The sequence below is a fragment of the Oxyura jamaicensis genome, chromosome 7, assembly GCF_011077185.1.
Source record: "Oxyura jamaicensis isolate SHBP4307 breed ruddy duck chromosome 7, BPBGC_Ojam_1.0, whole genome shotgun sequence".
Lineage (NCBI taxonomy): Eukaryota > Metazoa > Chordata > Aves > Anseriformes > Anatidae > Oxyura > Oxyura jamaicensis.
In genome coordinates this window covers 9,041,932-9,065,658 of record NC_048899.1, presented here as the reverse complement: position 1 = coordinate 9,065,658, position 23,727 = coordinate 9,041,932, and the positions used below count along the sequence as shown (strand labels likewise).

The window sequence follows — 23,727 nt, the reverse complement described above, 5'->3', positions numbered from 1 at the left end:
TGGTTTATCTTAAGTGGAGGAAAAGGAACTTATATGACTAATGTAAATAAAAGGTCTTCAATAATTTCAGACAAGCAGTTAATAAGAGATGACTGAGATATAGTTAACAGGAAAATGCAAGTGGAAAATGCAAGAAATGGTCAGAAGAAATTGGAATACTGTTACAAAAGAGAAGCAAGATCATCCTCACCGAGGATAATTGCACTCTGTGATTCCAGGGGACAAAAAATACTAACCAGAAATTAATTTTCATCCCAAGAAGGCAGCTTCATTCAGGTACTGAACGAGGAATCAGAATATAAATTTTTCTGTTCTGACCACCTCTGCCAGTAAACTTCTATGATATACCAGACAAAACTTTTTGCTACCTGTACTTCTTTACTTTTAGTCTTTATCTGATTAATTTGGCTTTTATTTTCAAAGAGGAAGATACTTTCTTATCCTTCCATTTCTGAGAGAGAGATGAACCTTTTCTGAGTTGAGGCTCTACGGAAATATGAACAAATGCAACAATAACCTCATAAAAGAAGGTTATTACTATATGCTTGATATGGCTAGCACTGAACATGGAATTCAATCATTATGGTTGATGAGAACAAGCACCTAAACTCTGTATTTTCAACAGGAAACAAGGATTGCTCTTTATTCAGACTTTTTATGACTCACACCTTACTCACTGCTTTCAGTTTAGTCTGGCTCATAGCATTTTAAGAACTGATATTATTCTGATGCCCTTACCAGTCTGGTTCAGAAATGAATACTTGGAGAAGGAATACATTAGTTAATGGTGGCACATTTCCAATGAACCATTAGAATCTTTATCATGTTCCCTGTAAGAAATTCACTAAGTACTGAAGCATAAAGAATTGTACAAGACCTGTAAGAATACCTTTTTCATTTTTTTTTAAATGGAATTCTCTTACCAGATATCATGCCTTCTGAGCATTAGGACTGTATGTGGATTGGAATTAGTTTCCTGTCCTATTCCTTCCAATAAACTCGCTTTCATAACATCTGAATTTTGGTCTCCCTTATAAAATATTGTATGACTCAGGAACCCTGGTAGATTACAACTGAAGTGAAAACTAATAAACACAGGTGATAAGCAAACCAAGATCACCAAATGCAAGAAAAAAAGCACCATCACTAAACACTCTGAGGAGACCAAAGAGGACAGACTTGAGAAAGCAAGATGTTTAGAGGAGAGATGATTAAAACATTTAAAGCAGCGCAGTGATGAAACATTGTTGGAAGACAGGAAAGAGCTGACATAAATCATTCGGTACGGGTTAAGAGAACATTGGCATTTGACACAGGGAGATGAAACAAGAAAATAGCCAAGGATGTAATCTAGGAAACAGAAATACAATACAGACCTTTTAAAAATAAATGCTTTGAAGACTTTCGTGACTACTACTTTCAATACTTTTGTGACTACTACAGAATGCAAACTACCACGTGATAGATGGTAATATGCTGGGAATGGGTAAAAACTCCAAAGTAACTGGTGGTGAAAGAATGGACAGGAGGAATACTTTAAAATAAAGAAATGGGTACGAGACAAGCATGTTGTTCAAACTGTGGAAGAAAAAATTCAGGTGAAATTTGGGTGCCCTAAAAATCATTAGATGTTTGCCACCAACTTTAACTGGGAAAGGATTTAATCTTCCGTGAACATCAATAAAAACATGGTGTAAACAATGTACATAATGCACCAGCAGTAGTTGTTTTGGATACAAAAATGGTTTTAGCTGTCTTTTTCTACAGTAAGTATTAACACACTGAACAAGAATCCAAATTACAGCATGATTTTACCTTTAAAATGTTAAAAAACATGAGCTACTTACATTCCAAATAAAGTCAGCTGGGATCTACAACCAAACACTCTTATTTTCTCAATAAATATGTGGGGAAAAAAAGCATTTGTGTCCTTTTAGACATCTAAAAACAATTAACCTATATATAGTCATGTCTTCTCAGCTTTTTTCTGGAGTGCAGAGATCTGACACAGATTTATTGAGATCCTCCAAACTGAAGAAGTTAGATATGCTTCAAAGAGAGCTCTCACAAAGAGTATTGCTGCATATTTGATTTGAGTGAGCACTAACTGTATCTGAGGAGTCTTTTAAAAAGTCATAATAGGTTCTGCAAGGTTTGAATATCCAATGCAAGAATCCAGTGGGGTGGGTTTTTTGTTTGTTTTGTTTTTTAATTAAAGCAAACTTCAAAATAAATGAGCTGAGAAGTAAAATATTTTTGTAATAATAAAAATACAGGAAACAATATAGAACACAAACCTTGCTTCTTTCCTAAAAACACGTAGCATGACTAAACAGAGAAGAAAATTACACTTTCACCAAGTCAGATCTCTGTTTTTGGTCCAGTGTAGGATGTTTAGTGTTCTTTTGGTTTCCCTAGACAGTTCAAGCAGATGCTGCCTGAAGAAGTCTGACACATTTGCATGCTAGCAGCAGATCATGGTTCATCAACTTGCCCAATAAAGCTATCTTCTTGTAATTCAGCACATCCTCACCCAGCGCTTGGTCTATTATGTGAATAGTCTGGTAAAAGGGAATCTGATTAACCTATACTGTGAATGAAGAAACCTAGAAGCTGCATTTTGGCTAATTTAACCAAACTAAACTGCATAAAGTCAAACCATTTTAGTCAGCCAGGTAGAAAGATGAAAGCTGTTACAACTATTTTTTCCTAATATTCTTAGAGATTGTGCTGCTGAACACCAAAACACTGACACTAACTCTCTCAAGAGGAGAGATGCTCCTGCTCTCACAAGGTTACAAAAGCACCATCTGCACAGGAAAAACAGACAAACAAAAAACCTTAAGCACTCCCTTACCAAAAATACAATACTTGCTTTCAACCAGGCTCCCCCCTGCCCTTACAGACATGTCTTGTTCTCCCCTTTGCCACGTCTGATTTTCCAGCCACTGTCTAAGACTTTCTTCTCCTACAACCATACTGCAGAAGACAACACCGTTTCCTCCTTTCAAAAAATGCTTCATATAGTACTGGAGCTAGGCAAGCCCCAAAATTATCAGTTCTCTCATACATGCATCACCAACACTTCTGATCCTGCTTTAAGCAGCTATACTTACACAGACTCCCAGTTCCAAGCCTGGAATAGACCACCACCACCTCATACTTGACTTATTTTGTTCAGGGTATGCATGCCTGCTAAAATACTGCTCCCGTAAATAGTGATATTTTCTGTTTAAATTTTTCTAAATACAGCTTTAAGTCATTGGATTTCATCATCCACTTGCCAAGCAGATTGAAGTGCCAACCTTAAACACCTCTATCCTAGAGGAAACCAGAGCTATGCTCAAATTGCTTCTAACTTTCTCTTGGATATGTTATAAAAATACTGACACACTTTTTCAATATAACAGAAGTAGTTCTCATTAAAAATAATCACAGTTTTCCTGGAAAATTCACTTGGTTTTGATCAGTTCTACCAGCTTCGTTTCCTGTCTTCTCAGCTAATTTTATTTTTTATCTTTTACATGCCCTCAGTGCTACTTTATTTTGGTTACTAACGACCAGAACAATTAGTCCAATGATTCTCTCATTCAGACTTGATAAATAAGTGAAGTATTTATCTTCTGTTTACTACTCAAATTTCCACTTACATACCTGCATGGATGACAAGAATCTTTTTACCACAGCACAGACTAATGCAGGCTGGAAGACCTCAGGACGTCTCTAGTTCAACCTGCTTAATGAAGTAGCAGCTCTGAGCTCAGTTCAGGTTGCTCAGCAATTTATCCAGTCAGGCCTTCACACGGGGCATTCACTGTCAGTCAAATAGCTGTGTGTAAATACTGGTGCTGTCACAGGACCAGACTTACAGACCAATTCACTGTATTATTATTAATCACTTTTTTCCTCCTCTTCTTCCATTCCCCTTCCCCTGCCTGCTATTTCTTCACACAGGACTAGTGTAATGTTTGTATACCTGGAGTCCAACAGTCGTTTAGTCTATGTTTCAGTTTGTCCATAGGTAAAATGTGGTCTCCCTGCACATCTCTTGCCTGCGAGTTTTTCTTGTCCTTGCAACAGTGGTGAAAACTTGCATCTCCTGGCCAGATTCTTGTGAGAAGCTGCAACACAGCTATAATCTAAATGGCCTTTCATTATCATAAAATAAACCCATGGAAATCATTATTAACTCCCTGAATATCCTAGTTATCAAGATTTATAACCAGTGTCTACTCCAATAAATATTTCTTCAAAATTTTTATGAGTTTTACCTTATGATTGCAACTATGATAGGAAAGAAATATAAGACATTAATTGTTAATAGTAAATGTGTAGATATGCCCAGTGCATTATTACTGCACTAATCATGAATAATGATGAAGTATACTGCATGGAATTTTAACATTAATCAAACTGAAAACTGTAACAAGTGAATCAATATATTCCAAGGCACAGCTCCTTTTCACCAAGCATGTTTGCAAATAGTGTGATTATTTGTTATTCCATATTTCTGGAAAAGACTTTAGAGGTCAAAGCTCATTGGTATTTGGGTCTTATTATTAGAAAAATAAAAAAATAACAATTGCACATTCTTTGCAATCCTAAAGATAAATACAATCTTGCTAGTCTATGACTACTGTCTAAAAAGCTTGGTTTCCATTTTCTTCTGCTTCTATCAGTCAGTGAATTAATTCCTTTACACATATGAACATCAATATTCTATTTCTGAGAAAGGCATCCATTTTTCAATTACATCCCATGAAAGCCTTTGGTACTGTGAAATGTGTGAGGTGTCTTATTCCCTCTGCAGTACCAAAGTATTTGAGCAGATTATCTTTTTTCAAGCAAAAATTTAATTTAAATTTTTTGATTCACTGCAAGTGATGTGAGCTACTGAATTCCAACATTAAGCATAGGCTATGAGGTATGTTTTGGAAACTCCCATGGCTAATAGTTTGAAATCTAGTTTCATTTCTTCAGGACTGCAATCAAAACATGATCAGATCGGTATTACCTTCCTTGAAAAATCAAGTTCTAACTTGGTCTCAAAGACACAAGCATGGCAAGTTGCCTGTTCACTGACAGCCCAGCAAAAAAGCTTAATGCACAATAACTCACCAGAACATAAATGTGCTTTGTGTGCACAGCAACCTACGGGTAAACGCGTATGCACACAAAAAAAATGTTTGACAGAGACATCACAGGTAAAATATGAAACTTAAATCTATACAGACATTCCGAAATTGCCGTTTGATGTGGCTTTAACCTGAGACTGTGTTCTAGTGTTAAAACTAAACGACAACTTCTTTGCAGCTTGCCCTTTTACCTCCATGACTCAATTATAAAAATTATTACCACTTACTAGTTAAATGTTTCTCTCTAAAACTGAACTACACATAGATGAAAGATATTGTGGCCTGAATATCCTCCATGTCAGCATTATGGCACCTGTCCCATAGCAATTATGAATGGGAATATAGCTTTTCCCCCTATACAACAAGGTTTTAATTCAAATGTTGCTTTCCCCAAGGCCCACTGCAGAAAAACAAACAAACAAAAAAACACCTCTCTGGAGCAAGCATGAAGATGGATATCATGCTAGACCATTGCTGACTGGCACAGCCACAAGGTGAAGCAGGCTGAAGAAGGATGCCTCATGGCCTGGGAATCTATGGGAACCACTGATCCAATACCTTCCCTAGGCAGCACTGTCTGCAGGTCTCTTAGGAACCTAGATTTGAATGCAGAGCTTTCCTGAGCAAGTTAGATGTGGGAACATCATCAGTCCTCAACTGTGGGTGAGTACCACCCTCAAAAACAACGTAGGGCAATTTGTAGCATCTACATACAATCACAATACTTGGTATTTGTTGCCAGCAACAGGAATTCAGTGTTTTCCTTCTTTCCAGCATTCAATGAATTTAACACAGTAATGAAGGCTTCATTTGCCTGCAGCTGTTCCAAAAGCAGTCTGGGTGGGGGTGAGGGGGAGAGATGAGTTGAGTTTACACAATTTTAATCCTCATGGACCATTTTGAAAGGGAAACAATGCAATTTTAACAGATTCTAAACAGCTTGCTTCATGCACGCTCACTTAATACTGAACCAAGACATTCTTAAAATTTCAAGCAGGGAAACCTGCTCTGGTTACCTTGGTGATAAACTAAAGACAAAAATTGCACATAATTGTTGCTGATGTCACTGCTCCCAATTGTTTCCAAGGTTACAGAGGATCTCAAATAATTGTGATGTTTCATTTCTAGACTATATTGAAAGCCCATTTTCTGTTCTCAGTAAATTGTTTAGTGCTGCAGGTAATCTATCTAAACCTTATCTAATAAGGCATCAGCAGCCTCTCAGCAACCTCTAGTAATGATGTAGATTTATATGTTGAAGGTGTAGCTACCTAGTTCTTTACTGAGCAATTTGAGTCTGAGATTATCTCAATTATTTTTAGCCTAAGAATCTATTTCCATAACATACTGTATTAATCAATCATATAAAAATATCTGAACAGAAAATGTCTTACTGCAAAGCAATATTACATGTGAATTATCTACCTAGAAGGAAGCTGTTCTCTTGGCTGAATAGTGGAAAATTGGCTGTTAACTATTTATAACTGACTGATTTCCCACTCTGTCTTCAAACTCATTTCAAATGCAGAGCACAAGTACTTCCCTGTACTAAAAAAATATTCAGCCATTCTACACCTTCTCCATTACAACCTCTATTGTACCATGCACCATAGCAAGAGCCTCCTTAAAATTAGTAATTGCTGTATTGAGGATTATTTTCTTGCCCTCACAACTACAGGACAACTACAGCCAATGGTGTTAACTATTGTGCTTCCATGTAAATTGTCAAGAAATGAGAAGTTTTGAAAACACACTAAAAACCACCTATTTTTCATTTACATAATTAAAGCAAGATTTTGTAGCTAGCTCGATTCCATAAATCTAAGCTACATTTAAAATCCCCACTTCTCGTGAAGGAGACAACAGTTAGTAGATGTCCATCTACCACCTCTCCTTGTGCTGGATGCGCCTTTCATCACTTGACTGCTCTCAGACTGCAGGGCTTGACCTTGTCAGCATGAAATTTTCCACTAAAGCAAAACAAAATGGCACTTACTGCATCTTAGCTGTCTGCTATTACTTATGCAATGGATTTTGAAAAGTAGTAATTTACTTCAGAAACGGGTTGACTAAAACAGTTTACGTGCATTTAATGCATGAAATTAATGGCATATGGAGTCACTAAAACCATCTGCAAGGCATCTCAGCTTCTACCTAAGAGCTCTGAGAGGGTTAGAGTGCAGTGCTGAGAATAGAACAGAATACGAGAGATGATTCTTTTCTTGTTTGCTCAGAAAATGGCTGAGAGCTGGGCATGTTTATTTTCATGATCATTCATTCGAGTTTCTCAATGAATTCATTTCAGCTGCACACGTTTTAGCTCTTGTGTGTGTAAAGTCCTTGAATGTTCTAGCAACAGATATACTGGCAGGAATGTTTGCTGAAATAGTCTGTTTTAAATAAGCACTGGAGAATATAAATATAAAACAATGCCCTTCTACTTGGAATTGCCTGTTTTCACCAGAAAGCCAGTTGGAGGAGAGACTCAACCAATCATAAAATGGCAACCACTACGTAGGCAAAGTCCTTCCTAACAGCTGAAATAGTAAATGCTTATAACAGGCTATTCAACAACAAGTCACAGCACATGAATTACTTGCTGAAATCAGTCTATGAATGCATCTGAGGAAAGAATGTAACTGCAAAATCAAATTATACTTGTAAACAATTTATGAAATGGAATAGAAAGACAAAATCAAAAAGAAAACATATGCAACTATATAATTGCTTATGTGATAACTAACTAGCTAAAGAAAGACAGGAGGGAAATTGCACCAAGATGATGTAACTTTAGGACTTAATCTCCACTGTCTCATGTAGTATACAGAAAATGTTTATAATATTTTGTCACTTTTTCAAATATATTAAAATGGTATAAGGTAATGGGGAACAGTTTTCCTATATCTGCTAACTGCATATACTTCCATTTTTAGATGTATTGCCAGACTTAGAAACTAGTTATCCATACATACTTGATATGATCTTAGACCCAAACTGCTCTCTCTGCTTTTTAGACCCAGATGATATAAGGAAAATACTACTACTACCAGCCACTCATTACTCAGTTCAACCCTGGGAAAAGTCTATTCAGGTCTGATACTGAGACTCTAGGACACACTTGACTTTTACCAGTTCATATACCTGCTGGAAATATCTTAGTAACATATAACTTCTATACACCTTTAGAAGGACAGAGTTCCTAATCAAGCACATTTTGGTAATGATGTAAACTGTGAGACAATATGATAACAGTAACATTTAAACATGTTGTCCTCTTAGCACTCTTTCCCCATGGAATTAATACACATTTTGTCAGATTATACAAACAAAATGCCAGGACATTCACCCCATCTTGCCCCTGGACCTGGGGTTTTAGAATTACATCTTTGCAAGAACCACGTGGTTTCTGCAAAGGAAAGCCATTTGCTTTGGTTTTCCCTTTCCTTACCGCCATATGATTGAATGTATATGCTCAATGGGTAGGGGTACCTACAGAGACAAACAACTTCTAATTCTCATCAGACTCTGTTGACCAAGGAAGAACCAAGAGGCATTATAAAGCTTTAGAAAAGCTGTGCCCAAGAATCCCTACAATTATGCAGTAAAGAACAGATGAAGGGAAAACAGTAGATTTAGCCCTACCTTGACTCAGTAAGGCTTTTAACAGTTTTCCACAAGAAACTGACAGAGAAGCTGGTAACATGTGGCCTAGATGAGCAGACAGTGAGTTGGACCAAAAACTGTCTAAATGACCAAGCCCAGAGGGTGGCGATCAGTGATTCAAAGTCTAGTTGGACATCAATAGTGTGGTGTACCCCAGGGGTGAATACTGAGTCCAGTCCTGTTCAGCATCTTCACTAGTGATCAGGTTGGTGGGGCAGAGTACACCCTCAGCAAGGTTGCTTACAATACAAACCTAGGAGAAGCAACTGATACCCCAGGGGTTGTGCTGCCATCCAGAGGGGAGGAACCTCAATCTCACCTACAGGAGAAGGGAGACAGGTGCCTTCGCCTATTTTCAGGAGAGCAATACTTGACCAATATAGATGAGAGGAAAATTTGATTCAGTTTGTGTTAATGTTAGCTGTCAGTGAGCCTAGAAAATTGCTCTAAATTTACCATATCCCTGTGGTAAACAGGATAACAGGGTAAACAAGATGATAAAGAGACAGATCCTGAAACAAAGGATCTGTGCAACATGGTCTAAAATCCACACTTTCCACTGGTATATATACCCTTTCCAGATTACAATGTGCATTGTTCATTTCCTCTTTGCCATGTTACTTTTCATAGACATACATTTTCTTTTCAACAGTTCAAATCATTGCTACTAAGGTATTTCTTAAGAGAGATAACACTGATACGATGTAACACTTCTCACAACATGGTTTGAAGAATTTGTGTCTATTTTACTTCAAAAAGCTGATTTCTAATAGTATTTGACAATCTTTTACTTTGCAGTATTTTGCCAAAACAGACACACCTAAGTAGTGGCAGCAGATGGAAGAAGTTAAAAGTATCAACTCCCAAACTACCAACTTTGTTAGGCCCCCTTCCATTCATAACTTAGACCCTTCTGCTGGAGATTTGAAAATATATTCCTAGACAGATGACATGTTAACAGAATCGTTTCATGGTTCAGTGTCTTCTCAGTATGATTCATCTCTATCTGTAGGCACTGGAGGTCCCTTTTCAGGAGATTTATGATTTAGATGCAAGGATTCGTTTTGATCAGGGACAATGTTCACATCATTGCAAAACAGAACAATAACATTTTCTCTAAGATAATGCTTCCTTTCTTACTAGCATTTTTAAGAATAGGACTCAGGCACGTGGTATCACAACTGTTTCCAAAACAGTGCACATTCATACAATAAAGAGTTCATGAATGAGAAAGGTTTTTTAAATTTCCATTAATCCATGAACACACATCCCCTTCTTTTCCAAATCCACACAAATATAAAGATTAGGTCCAGAAGGCTAGTGTCTAATGAAATACCTCACTTAAAATTTAACTGACATTTTCTTCTTCTCTCCATCTTTGCTATCAGATATTCTCTCTAGGACAAGAAAAGAGGTTAACCACTGAAAAATGCTTAAGCATCTGCCCAACAGCTCTTGCCATATTATCAAAAATATAAAGTTAACGCACTTCATATCTAAAAATCAAAAACAGCAACAAAAAAACCCACAGTATTTTCAGAAACGTTCAGCATCCAGCATCTCCTACTATGAAACAATGGTCAGGTTTTCAGCACATTGGAGTCATCTATTTTTCATGCCTGACTTCAGACACTCAGTAAATTCTGAATGTTCACTTGCCCTCTGAAATTCAGTTCTTTTTGAGATAAATTCAATCTCTAATCACGTTTTCTTCTGCTGGACTCAATGAAAAGAAAGCTTTATATTGTTCTGCTCATATTTCTGGTAGCTGCAAGATGGAATCTAAGTGTGAGAAATAGTGCATATGGGTCTCTTGTTCAGGACAAGGATCATCATTGTCAGTGAACATGTCATCCACATCATACTCCAGGCAGTTTGCAGTTACAGTTTAAAATACACTAAAGATGGAGAACAGGAAGTAACACCTCTGTTTGCAGCCTTTCAGCTTCTACTATTTATCTATCAGAAGCATTTATGGGCCTTCCACTAGGATCTTCATAATAAAATCCCTACCCTGAACAAGATGGGAGAAGAGAACTGCAAATAAGAAAGGCTAAGTCCTATTCTGACAAGACAGTTGCTGCTCGAGTTGAGGAGATGTAGGAGACAGACAGACATGACTGAGGCCTTGTTATCTAGAGTGTCCTGTTAAGAACTATCTTCAGTCAAAAGAAGCACTTTCAGCAGACATGATCCAGATCAGAGACTAAAGTATCCGAATCTTTGTCCAGCAATGCTATAAGGACAGAGATGTTAAAACTACCAGATAAATACAGTTATGAAAATAGAGAGCTAAGAACCTCAGAGCACTGACAGAGAACACAAAAATCAGCTGTGTTGGTGCCAGTTCAGGATTTTCCACGTTACTTCTCTTCTGGACCAGCCACCAGCTCACAAGGCTGACACTACAAGCCCTGTTGTTTCCTTATAGATACTATCTTCTACAGCAAACTATAAGAAAATCCTAATTTAAAAAGTCTTTCAATGAGATACATAACTAGAATAGGATAGAGAGAATGTTTATAGCAACTAGTTACGTTGTTTTCCATTAATGTCCTCTGAAGAGGTGAATGGAAAGTATTTGAAACAGAAACAATAAAGATAATTCTAGATTTAAATGGGCATAAGGGGCCTCCCCTTGCAACAGTGGCCAAACATGGGCGGGGGGGGGGGGGGGGGGGGGTCCTGTGATATACAACGCAGACATGCTTCTTTGCAGACCTCTGGTCTATTCAAACCGGTGCTTCATACATGCCTGGCTCAAGTTACAGAATTGAGACATGGACCTGCGTTAGTTGGAGGTGGTAAACTAAACAGAAATCTTCAGTTTTGGAATAAAGATTTAATTCCTCCACAGAGTTTCCTATGAATTGAAATTTACTATGCTTTGCTGAATATTTCATTTTCTAAAGCAATGTCCCTCTGACCTTCCCTATTATCGTTCTAACTGCTGTATAGAAAGAATAGAAAACTGTAATTTGTTACCTACTGGAAGAACATTTAGGCTTTGTAACTAGTACCAACTGAATTTACTACCTTATTTGCGTCTTATTTAGAGAATCCAAAGGGTATATCATGTTTGATTACTGTTATCTTTTCCCATTTTTTTGCTTAGAATAGCATAGAAAAAAAAACATAGCCTAATCGTGTATCATCTGCTAGCACAAGTTGAGTTCAACACAGAAGGACAGAAGGTGCCTCCAGAGATTTTGGGGGTATGTAATTGCTGAGACACAGTATGTAATCATTCATTCATCAGTTGATTCAAACCCTATAAAGTCAAAGTAAACTGCACAGATCTTGCAATTTATTTAAGACTAACACCTAGGTCCATAACTCACCAAGCTGATACTCAAAGCCAAGGCCAGTGGCACACCTACTGGCTGCCCAGAAAAAAAGCCAACAATTAAACCAACAGAAACTTAACTACTTTAGTTTCCTACTTGGGAATGGATGAATTCCGTGGAAACACACACAAATTTTATTATCTATTTTATTATCTAATAACTATCTATCATTATTTAGCAACTAACATTTTAAGGTACGTTCATAAAAACAGATTATTCACTCCTTGGTAACAAAAGTTGTGAAGTACTGAAAAGTTTTCTGCTAATTAATGTAAAGAAATCTGCAGCACAAAAATCAGACCAGTTTAGCACACTGAAAGTAGTATAAATAGAAAGGCACAGATCTTTAGTAGCCAAGAATGTAAGGGAACAAGGAAACAATTTCAGATAACGCTGCCTGAGTGATGTCCAAGTGTCATTTACTGTGAATGGCAATTTCACTCCTTCTTGAAAATAAGGTCAAATCAATCCAATCATCAAAAATTATAATGGGAGAAAACACTGAGAAATCAGATATATGCAGCAAGTCAATAACACATGACATTTATTGCTCATTAGTCTCAGTATCTTTCTATGCTTCCAGACAAAATGGAGCTTGACTGGAGGGTACCAAAGTCACACCATCACTATAACGTGATGTGGTGCCATTTTGTTTTAGTCAATTTAGTACAGTAGTAATTGAACAGTAACTGAAACCTGATTTGCCAATTTCACATCAAACCACAAGAAACCACAGCTGAAAGAAGAGGGGTTATTAGCAAATTAAAGTACAAGTCTCTGTCAAAAAGTAGAGTATGGGCTCATACACAAAGCTGGAGTTACATAAGGCTATATCCCGACACAGAAGTGATAGAATCTCAGAATTAGAAACGTGCACCTTAATGTGCACTTCAGCTCCACTGAACTCCAGTAGTAATGTAGTTGAACAGCAAATGGCTGTTCTAACACAATTTCAGAAACTGCTAATGGCGACTTCCCAGCTGAAAGCAAAGCCTAGCTGAACAAGTTCTCCATTCTCACTATACTCCTGAGGTGCAGTAAGCTCCAGGCTTCAGTTGAGTGCCACTGTCACCATCATGCACTGACAGCAGTCAGATGAGTGAGCCCTTCCTTCATCTCACTAGATGTGTACAATTATGGCTTGATTTAAACCTCTGCTGGAGGTTTAAACCCTGTCCTCTTATAAGGCAGCCAAAGTTTATCAAACATAGTTAGCAAGTGGCACACAAAAATAAAAGGAGGGAGTTCTTCCAATAAAAAATAGCTAAACTGTAGAAATCCTTGCTACTACATGTTATTGTAGTTAAGAAATTGTATTGAATAAATTCAGAGATGAGAAACCCACTCTGGGATACTAACTGCCTGAAATGACCAACTGGCTTAACATTTGCATTTACAATCATGATATTATCATGAAAGCAAAAAGCGTAAAGATGTTCATCTCTGAACTTTGAGGATTTGGGATTGAACTGCAATATAGTAGATTACTTCTAAACTATCAAACTACTATAAGAGGGTGTCCTAGTTTCAGCTGGGATACAGTTGATTTACTTCCTAGTATCTGGTATGGTGCCATGTTTTGGATTTAGGATGAAAATAAAGTTGATAACATGCGGATGTTTTTGTTGTTCTTGAACAGTGCTGCCCTGGGAGTGCACAGGAAGCTGGGAAGGGACACAACCAGGACAGGTGGCCCAGACTGGCCAAACGGATGTCCCACACCATGTGGCATCCTGCTGAACAACAGCACTGCTGGGGTTGGCTGGATGAGGGGGAACAGGCTCAGGGACAGGCTGAGCAACTGCATTGTGAATCACTTTTCTGTATATTGTTATCATTATTATTGGTGTTGTTTTCCCCTACCTTTTGTATCCTATTAAACTGTCTTTATCTCAACCCACGAGTTTTATTTTTTTCCCCCCAATTCTCTCCCACATCCCACTGGGGAGAAGCAAGCAAATGGCTACATGGTGCTTAGTTGCCTGCTGGGTTAAACCACAACAGAGGGGAATGCACTTTCTGGTCATATTTACTCTCTCTCAGAATTGACTTCAAGCAAAAACCAGGAGAGAAGCTCTGTCTCTGATACCCCAGGCCCTTATGCCACTCAGCACTCATCATGGTCCACTTCATCTAATATGAATGCAGTTACCAGTAGCAGAGCATAGCTATAGCTCATGAAACACTGAGCAGAGGGAAATCCCTCGACTTATAAGTATAAAAGACTTCTACCATTCTATTAAGTAAATGTACCCATTATTTATTTCATCAAAGCAGATAATTCATACTGGTTTTGCTAAGTTATATGGAGATGCAACAGCAAACAGGCAAAAAGAGAAACTATAGACAGAAATCAAAGCCCCAATATGTCTTATTCTATGTAGCATCCTATTGTTTGCTGTTACTTTATACCATTGACATGACATCTGTCCTCTCAAGCTGTTTTGAGCACTGATAAAATTTATAGATATTGCTTTAGTAATCTGAAGCCTCCCTCACTGCCCTAATTGCCAGGATCTGTTTTGCACTTGTGCAAAGGACACAAGATGAACTGCTGCTTCAGTATGAATAATTTTGGAAAGAGTGTTGGCAGTTCATGTCTGGGCTGGGGAGAAGGAGATAACTATGTGATGCAGAACCTAGCACAACTGCATCTGCATATAAATAGACTTAATCAGAAATGCAAATTGCAATCAGAAGAAATTTTAAAAGCCTGTGATAACTGAGCAGATAACAAAAGGTCAAACTCTCATATAGCTGAAGGTTTTAAACTGTTATCAGTCAGTGGCAATTCTTTCTTTACAAGCAAAATGTAGAAAAGACAAGTACATGCCAGTCTGTAACCAATGGCAAACGAATTCTTGATATATTTCTCCTATTAATACAACTGTTCTGTTGTTAAACCTTATTTTACACCGTTAATCAACTTATTCAGGAAGCATCAATGAAATGAGAACAAAATGAAAGCAAAAACAGTCATCATGAAGTAACGCAGTTAATTTACATGACCACACATGGAAGCAATTTCTATCCTGTTTTCATATCCATGAGTGAGAATCCAGACAGTCAAATCTTAACATTCTTGGGTAAATGAAAAAATAAATGGTGACTACTGTTTGCTGAAATTGACAGACTGTTTCATAGTATTGTCAAAATCGCATGTTTTTCTTCCACAATAAAAGCAGCCTAAGGCTCTACCAGAATAACATTGAAAAATGTTATTCAACAGTTTCAAATGTTGGCTTCTTCCTCTTTTGGGAAAAATATATCTATAATAGCTAAGAAAAATACATTTGAAGAAAGGTACCTAGATATTATGATTTTACTTTCTAAAATGAGAATATAATAAATGTTATTATACATCATTTCAAGGTGGTCTAACCATAAATTGTTGTAGAAGTCAGGCTGAAAAAAAGCCTTAACATTACACCTTTTTAATGTGCTTTCTTATGAGAGATTCTTAGGATTTGAAGCAAAGATGTTTACCAAATATTTCTTTCACCTGACCAGGCTGCTTTTGAACAAACTAGCGAGCGAAGAGAGCCATCTAGTGTCATACCTTGGAATTTTAAAAAGGGTTTTCACCGGATGCATGTCAAATAAAGGAGGGTCTCCATCCCCCAGCTCAATAGCTGTTATTCCCAAGGACCATACGTCACATCGAGCATCATATGAGTAGTCATACTGCTGTTCACAAGCAATGACCTATCAGAAAAAAAAAAGGAAAACAATGCATTAACCTAATGCACAATTCAGGCCATCCTAGTATGACACACGACTCCACTGAGTCACGTCTAAAATCCTAATTAGCTTTCAAATGCTTATTTTTGCCTGTCTATCCCAGCCAGGAAAAATCCCACAAAATGTAACACTAAAATAGAACTTCTCTTAGTTTTTTTTTTTTTTTTCCTTTTATTTAATTATTTATTTTTAATATGGTAAGCTCCGTGGAATGGTTCAGATATTGATACAAAGAAATACACTCTACTAAATTCTGGTTTTGAAAGCACTTCCTACAGAAACCAATGCAATAGCAGAGAATACTATTGATGTTATTCTTAGTAACTTCTATGACTATTCATGAGGATAGACTGATTTGCACAGCTGTTTTTTAGATAAGAATATTCCATCAATCATTCCTGCCAATTTTGGTTTGTTTGTTTGTCCCTACTAGGTTTGAGTAGTTAAAACAGAAGTCTTAACATATCATGTACCTTGTTTAAGACAAACTGAAGTTAACAGAAATCTTTCCTTGGACATCACCAGAATTTTTCATCACAGACCTAACGCAGACTACCACTTAAATACTTGTTTGCATTGTAACCAGAAGCTAACCATTAGATACAAGCTGAAAACAGTTCTACATTTGAACATGAGATTCAAACTCAAGTTTAAATTTAGCTTTTATCTTTGCAACAGACTTAAGCAAAAAATCACAGCTTCATTGCCTTTCATTCTATCCTGATTTGGAATTCTGTCTCAAGTTCACCTTCTCAAATTTAACCAATTATATGAACTGCTTTGAAAATGTCAGATCCCTGCATATTGCTAATATCTACTTCTGTAATTTTTCCTTCAAGTTTTAAATATTGTTGCCAATTTGTACTTGAGATAACCAGAAGCTTCTGATAGCATGTCCCAGGATGGATGTTTCTGTGTCCCTGTAAGAGGGTTTTGTTTGTTTTAAACTTGTGTTACATCCAAGTTCTGTGTTAGGGCTTCAGATTAGGACAGTGCTTTGCAGCTTTGCAGAGTAAAACCTGCAAGTCAGCACCCCAGGTAGCTGCAGGCAGACAGTCACTCAGAGCCTGCTCTAAGAAAACCTTTCCCACAGAACATCCTGATTACAAACCAAGACTTTCTCCATAAACTCCCCTAAAAGGGGCGCTCCAGGTTCTATTCAACATGCCCATACGGTCTGCCCATCTTGTACTCTGGAACTCATGATCCCATTACTTGCTTTATCAGAAATCAGAGGTGTTGCACAACTATTTAAAATACTACAGCAATGTATATGACTTTTTTTTTTTTGGGGGGGGGGGAGGGGAAGAGCAGTTAGTCACTGGTTAATTCCTTTCTCATCAACAGAATGTCTTGAGTGAAAGCTCTGAAATATTTCTTAGTTCCTCAGAGAGTTCCTTATAACCTCAATCTCATCCCAGAGATTCCTCATCTCTTGAAAAAGACGAGTTTTACAGTGCAATAGGCAGATGCTATGCAACTCAATAAGTCAGCTTTAAACCACCACTCTCATTTCAGAGGCCTACATGATAATTTCATTTCCTTATACCATGCCTTAAAGAGAAGGAAAAGAAATGAAATTTGTTGTAGAAACTTGTAAGAAAGTCATTGTGGAGCTCCATCAGCAATATTGAAATAACTTGTTCTAGAGATGCCACACTTGGCATTGGCTGGAATTTCCTTCAGTGCAGTTTTGCCCAGAGGCTGGAAAGGATACTTGTGTTTCTTAATTGTTTCTTTATACAGTTCCCAAAGCATCCGTATACCCATGGACACTTAAAAAAAAAGAAAAAAAGTCATGCAAGTCGGCTTCCAAGGTCATGACTCAGAGAAAGCTGAAAGTGGCTTATCCGTATGTGACTAATGAAATGCACTTCCTTTTTTAATGCATTTATCTGCTTGTTTGGAAAACCTCTAGAGCCCATCTCCTCGCAGTGACTATCTCAACAGTTGCCTGGTTCTCATAATTGTGCCGAGTCCTTTGCAAATACTTGGCTATTTGTTCTCAAACTTTATGAGGCAGATGAATATATTTTTGTTTTCCAGGGAAGGAAAAGAAGCATCTGCTCAAGGTCACACTGGACATCAGCAGCAGTACCAGGAACATAGCTGAGGTCTCCTGCATTCAAAGACATCACCACTTTCTGCTCTATAAGCACACTAAATCGCTTCTAAGTACAGGCCAATGGCAAAACTTGCTATGTATCTCAGTTTTAGTTTAACAAGCTACACCAAAACAATGAGCATCAAAGGGCTTTGCATTCATGATGGATGATGAAGAGAAGGTATACTGGCACTGTTGGTTAAAAAAGAAAAAACAAGTCTTTGAGTTTCTCTCAGCTTAACAATGTATTAGATATCAAAGGGAAAAGCAGGAGGAAAGCACCCCTGGATGCCCTGGGCTCCACCGCTAACAGCCACACCTTCAGTAATACACCACATGGTGGTAAAATGGCACTACTGCAAAATACTGGCACTAAACACTGTCAGAGTCTCCTCTGTTCTAATAACAGAGCCTGAAATGATTGTTTTAGAAGAATATTCCCCTTAATCTACATTCTCTGTGCTTCCAAAAATTCAGCCAAGGGACTTTGCTACCAAGTACCTTTCAGACAGTTAGCACGGCTACAGTGAGATCAGCCTTACAGAAAATGTACAAAATGAACGGCTTTTCTGACACTGCATATGCAGTGTGACTATGGCTTTAACGATCGCTTTGGTTTGAAAACAGTTTTACATTTCTGTGGATTCTATTATTAGAATCTTACCATCTTACGCACCACTTATAGAGGCACCAATGGTGTTCAGTTTTATTTTCAAAGCAAGAGTCTGATTTTACAACTTTTTCCTTGATGAAAGGTCTAGATGGAGAGTTCGCTTTATATGTTGGATAGCAGACAACACTACCTCAAAACAAAGTCTAAATAAGAAGCAGTTCTCTCAGTCAGAGTTTACAAGCTAAGTCCTTGGGAATGCCCCAGTTCTGTTGTGCCTTTAAAACCACTGGAACTCCCTGCAGAGCAAAAATCTCTGAAAGCCAAATAAAAAAGGAAAAATACCATTGACTTATCCTTTATTATGTTCCTATCTCTACAGGGAACTCAGAGAGACTTATTTTTTGGGACCATCTGTCCTTTTCAGTCAGAGCTCTAGAGCTCAAACTGCTTCTCAGCTTCCGAGGCTCTGCTGATTCCTGCTCTGCCCAGTGGGGTGTGAAGGCAGACAGCCCGGAAGAAATGATCTGAAACTGAAGAACACGCTACTTCTTTTCTATACCTTGTGCAAGGACTTCATCACATCTGTAGCTATTTTATATCCAGAAAAATCCTCCCTTGCTGGTCCAAGCAAAAAAGAAGAGGCAGTTTGCTTCCCCATGCAGCAGGGTTTGATGTAGTTAATCTCGAGATTTGCCAGTGAATGCCATGGGAGTAAGCACCAAGTGCTGCACTTTGGCACAGACTGGTTACGTGCACACAGCAGCCCAGGTTGCTAAGGAGACAGACTGTCACCTTTTGTACTAGTTGTAATTTCATCATGGTTTCACACCCAGCCGTACAGCGTTAGGATGGAAAACACCTTAACATCACACAGAGAAACAGACAATGGGATGGTAGTCGTCAACGCCGTTTGTGTTGAGGGTCAAAGTCAGAGTGAGGTGGGGGACAAATCACTGGTCTGCCAAAAACAGCACATAAATGAATCAGTCACACAAACTGGAGGGCATTTCAAGAAGCCGGTGATTAGGCATTCTGTGCAATTTATAACGTCTACAGAAATACAACACTTCACAGAAATACACAACAATTCACTCCCTGACAAGAATATTTTCTACTGAAGGATATAATTCTACTTGTTTTGAAATCATTGCAAAGATTTTTTTGAACTTCAGCAGGTGCACAAGCAGATCATGGGGTGGATGTAAAAGAGGCAAAACAGATAATACAGAGAACTAGCTGTTATCTGTACACCGGGCACACTGCTTATGAGCAGAAAGGAAGCTATACTATATATGTTCATATTCACGTACGTTCAGCTGAAGCAAAATACATCAAACCTTTCAAAGCTTACCTGGAATTATTAGAAGTGAACTTACTTCCATTTTGCCTCTGTACAGTCAATGCACGTACAAAGTACAGCTGCAAGCACACACAATACAGTAGACTGATAATAACGGTACAGATCTGCTACCTGGAGACAACTGCTACACAATTAGCTCTGGTGACCCACCAGCATAAGCGACTCTGCAGTTAAAATGTTGATGCTCCTGAAGAAAGGCAGTGCTGTTCTCAGCTGCTGTAGCTAACTAAGCAGCTTATGAGGTGTGTGAGCACAATGCTGAAAGCAGAGCACTGCGTACGAGAAATAAACGTGGCACAAAATTCTTACCCTTGCTGCAAGGAGAACAAAACTGCTAAGTATGAAAATCAAAATAAGCCAACTGAATTTCTGCTTTCCACCTGACACTAAGTAACCCAACTTAGTTTATCTAGAAGGTAAATATAAAATTGAATATTGTTATAAATCCTATATTCTCAAAAACAAAACCACATCACAACTCTTTCACCATAGCATTTAGCAGCACTGGAGATATTGAATTATCCAGACCAAAATTCATACATATGTACTTATGGTACAATATATGTAGATTTGTCTATATAAATACACATGTATTTGTATTTCCCCTATCCACCCCTCAAGCCCATTTATACTATTAAAACAAGAGCAAATTTGTGGCTGAAATTGGTTCCATATTCCCCATCTTCTTATTTGTATTTCAGTTCCTTATTTATGGCTGTCATTCAAATTTCTATCAGCAAACAGTATATTGTTTAAAGTGTTACCAAAATAAAAAGCAATTAATATTTAAATAATTTGCATTAGTAATTATTTCAATTGATGTTGATCCATTGAAAATTTTATATAAAATAATCAATTATGTTTTTAACAGCTGTGAATAAGTGATTTTTATTTTTATCTCACCCAAGCCAAATAGTCCTGAGACCATTAGAGTGCCCTGACAGAAGGCTACATCTGGAGGGAAATAAAATAATAAACTAATAAGAGAACCTCTTATTAAACCAACTGATATAGGAAGGAAAAAAGATCAACTTTTGAGCACACAACTGTTTTGCTTTATACCATGAAAATTAAGAAAAGGAGAAAAATAACCAAGGCAAAAACTAACATTTATTTATTTGCTTCCTAAAAATCTGTGTTCCCAAAAATATAACTTTGTTTATATCATGCCAGTCAAGTCTCAGAAGGTGGCACATTAGAGTCACAGGTATTTCAGTTATATGTGGCCATTTAGAGACCCCATGCTCTATCCCATGCTCTGTCACTGGCCTGCTATAAAGATTTCACTTTTGTGTCCCTCCTTTCTTCCACCCAGTCTTGCTCCAATGGTTTCCACTGTTTTTTTTTCCCTGCTTTCTTACACTTAAGGTGTAGCAGTTTCTGTCTGGCATGCCTCTACCACTTACCGCATGCCAGAAGACCAAACTCCAAGCCAGTGCTGAATTCCAATAAAATATCTAATGTTCCTAAAAATAATTTCTAATGCCGTCCCAGTGCTTTAACCTCCAGAAAGCAGGGATGTTATTTCAGAACATATATCAAGTAGGAAGTTCCTTTACAGACTACACCTGGTATATTACCATAAATACAGTAATGACATCAAGAAGCATTGTTCAAATGACAGTGCAGCAAACATCATTCATACTATTCTTCATATAAAACATTTATTCTTTTCCCCACTAAATCTGTGGGATTTTCAAGAATTTCACAATTCATCCTTATGCCAGATAAACACAAAATTCTGTAGAAGCAGCTGAATTTTTCTCTATACCTATCTGTGAAGTTTCTCCCTGAAACTGATTGGTGATTTTTTATTACTATTTTTGAGTGCACATTTTTAAATATTTTAGTATTTTCTACCTTATGTTAGTTATTGTAATTCACACACACACACAAAAATGTAGTTACAGTTAATTCAGTAACATCTTAAAAGCTGTGAGAGAATAGTTGTTCCACATTTTTGGAAGATGTTAAGAGGAAATATTTTCAACATTTTCCTTATTAAAATCAGAGAAAGTACATTGTTCCTTATGTTTCTTTATCACAACACACACGTACTGTTTCACTGTGTAACTGTCTTTAAATGTCTTTCAGGCAGAAAAGTGTATATATATTCTTGAAATCTATTTATGCTATCTAAGGTGTGAATTCCTCCAGTTCATTATAAATCAGCATTTACAAAAATGCCACGCTTAGTTGGCATTTAAAGGCATAGTGAAAGTGTGAACATCAGAAGAGCTAATTTTAGCTAATAAGGAAATACAGCAAAGAGACCTAGAGCTATTAACAGGATGGTGACCTTGAGTCCTATGAGGTAAGCAAAGAGCTGTCAACTAAGATAGACTGAAGTATGGCAAAATGAGAATATATTCAACAGTTTCAGGGGAATGTATCACTGTACTTGTTTATTTAGAGTTAATTAAAAAGATAAGCGCAGGTTAGTGATGACATTAGATGACATCTTTTCTACATTATTTTTCCAACTCAGTATTTAACTATACAAGATGTATTTACTATTAAATGTTTATGTGCTGTGTAGTTTTTTGTTTTTGTTCCCGTTTTTTTTTTTTCATGTTTCCTACAATAGAAAGGTAAATAAGAGGTAACTAAGAGAAATCAGCCCTAATCTACAGCTTCCAAAAGAAAGCTGGTTTTGGTCCAGATTCTAAACCCTGAATATAGTCCTTACTTTAATGAAGACTGACTTCAGTAGAAAAGCTGTTGTGAGTATTCACAAATGAGATTTTTCTCTTTATATATTGTTCTGTATTACTACAGATGTCCTTTTGGTGCTGTTTATTTTTCTTACTAGCTTGGTTACCTTTTCTTTAGGTCATGCAGACAGAAACAGTTTCATAGTGAATGCAAATATTATTCATTTTTTCAGTATTAGACTTATTTCACACACATATGAACAGATTTAAAGATTAAAAAAAAAAAAGGAACACTAGGAAAAAAAGACAATTTAAGCTATTGTTCTGACACTCCAGATACTTATGCTGATACTAAGATAAACTCAGTTTTATCCCCAGAAATATGCGTTGATTCAGGAGGGAAAAGGAAAATAATCTCTTGTTTCTGCGGCAGTCTGGCCGGTCATTGCTTCATCTTTTCAGGACAGTAACAAATACCCAAAGTACAGAACTGACACAGCTTGAAATAATAGTGTGACATCTGAAATCCCTCAGAAATCAACAGCAAAATAGAGCCAAAATTTTACCTTTGATGAACTCATTATTATGGAACTCGTATGATATCTTTAACAATGTCAGATCTCTTTTGTACTGTTGTGCGTCATATTTCAAAATGTAATCCTTTAAAGGATCAACTATGTTTTAAACTCATTTCCTTTAAACAATAAATATGTATGTACCATTGTCATTTTCTAGCAGTTATCAATAAAATATTACACTGTATTCTTTGTGTTTTTTAAATTGCCTTCAGCATCTCTTCAGTTCTGTCTGTCTTCAATGATCTTTTTCTATTTCTGTTTCCAAAACTAGACTTGGGCCAGAGAAAAGGTACAGATTCTAACTGTGTTTGTTTCAAAAGTCAAGTCTAGTTTCAAGGGTCTAAATGACTGGATCATGATAGCATTAAGAAACTAAAACGTGAACTGGGCCATCAGAAGCAAGTATGGTGGTTTGCTTTTGTGATATTTCAATTACTCATGAAAAAGAAAATTTGCAATTTAATTCAGAATTGGTTTTGTTGAGTTCTGCAATGAAGGTTGAAGACATGCTGAGGTTTGGAACTAGGGATGT

General features: G+C 37.2%; 1 protein-coding gene across 11 annotated transcripts in view; it reads right to left on the bottom strand.

Annotated features, from left to right (window-relative positions):
* MYO3B (myosin IIIB) overlaps positions 1-23,727 on the bottom strand; it is a 192,474-nt gene that overhangs the window by 132,898 nt on the left and 35,849 nt on the right. For 10 of the 11 annotated variants that reach the window (XM_035332279.1, XM_035332284.1, XM_035332278.1 and 7 more), the window contains exon 9: positions 15,705-15,850. In XM_035332279.1, coding sequence (XP_035188170.1) covers positions 15,705-15,850 — 146 coding nt within the window. Of the gene's footprint in view, positions 1-14,382; positions 15,340-15,704; positions 15,851-23,727 lie in introns of those variants that run through there. The other variant, XM_035332281.1, reaches the window with a different exon arrangement.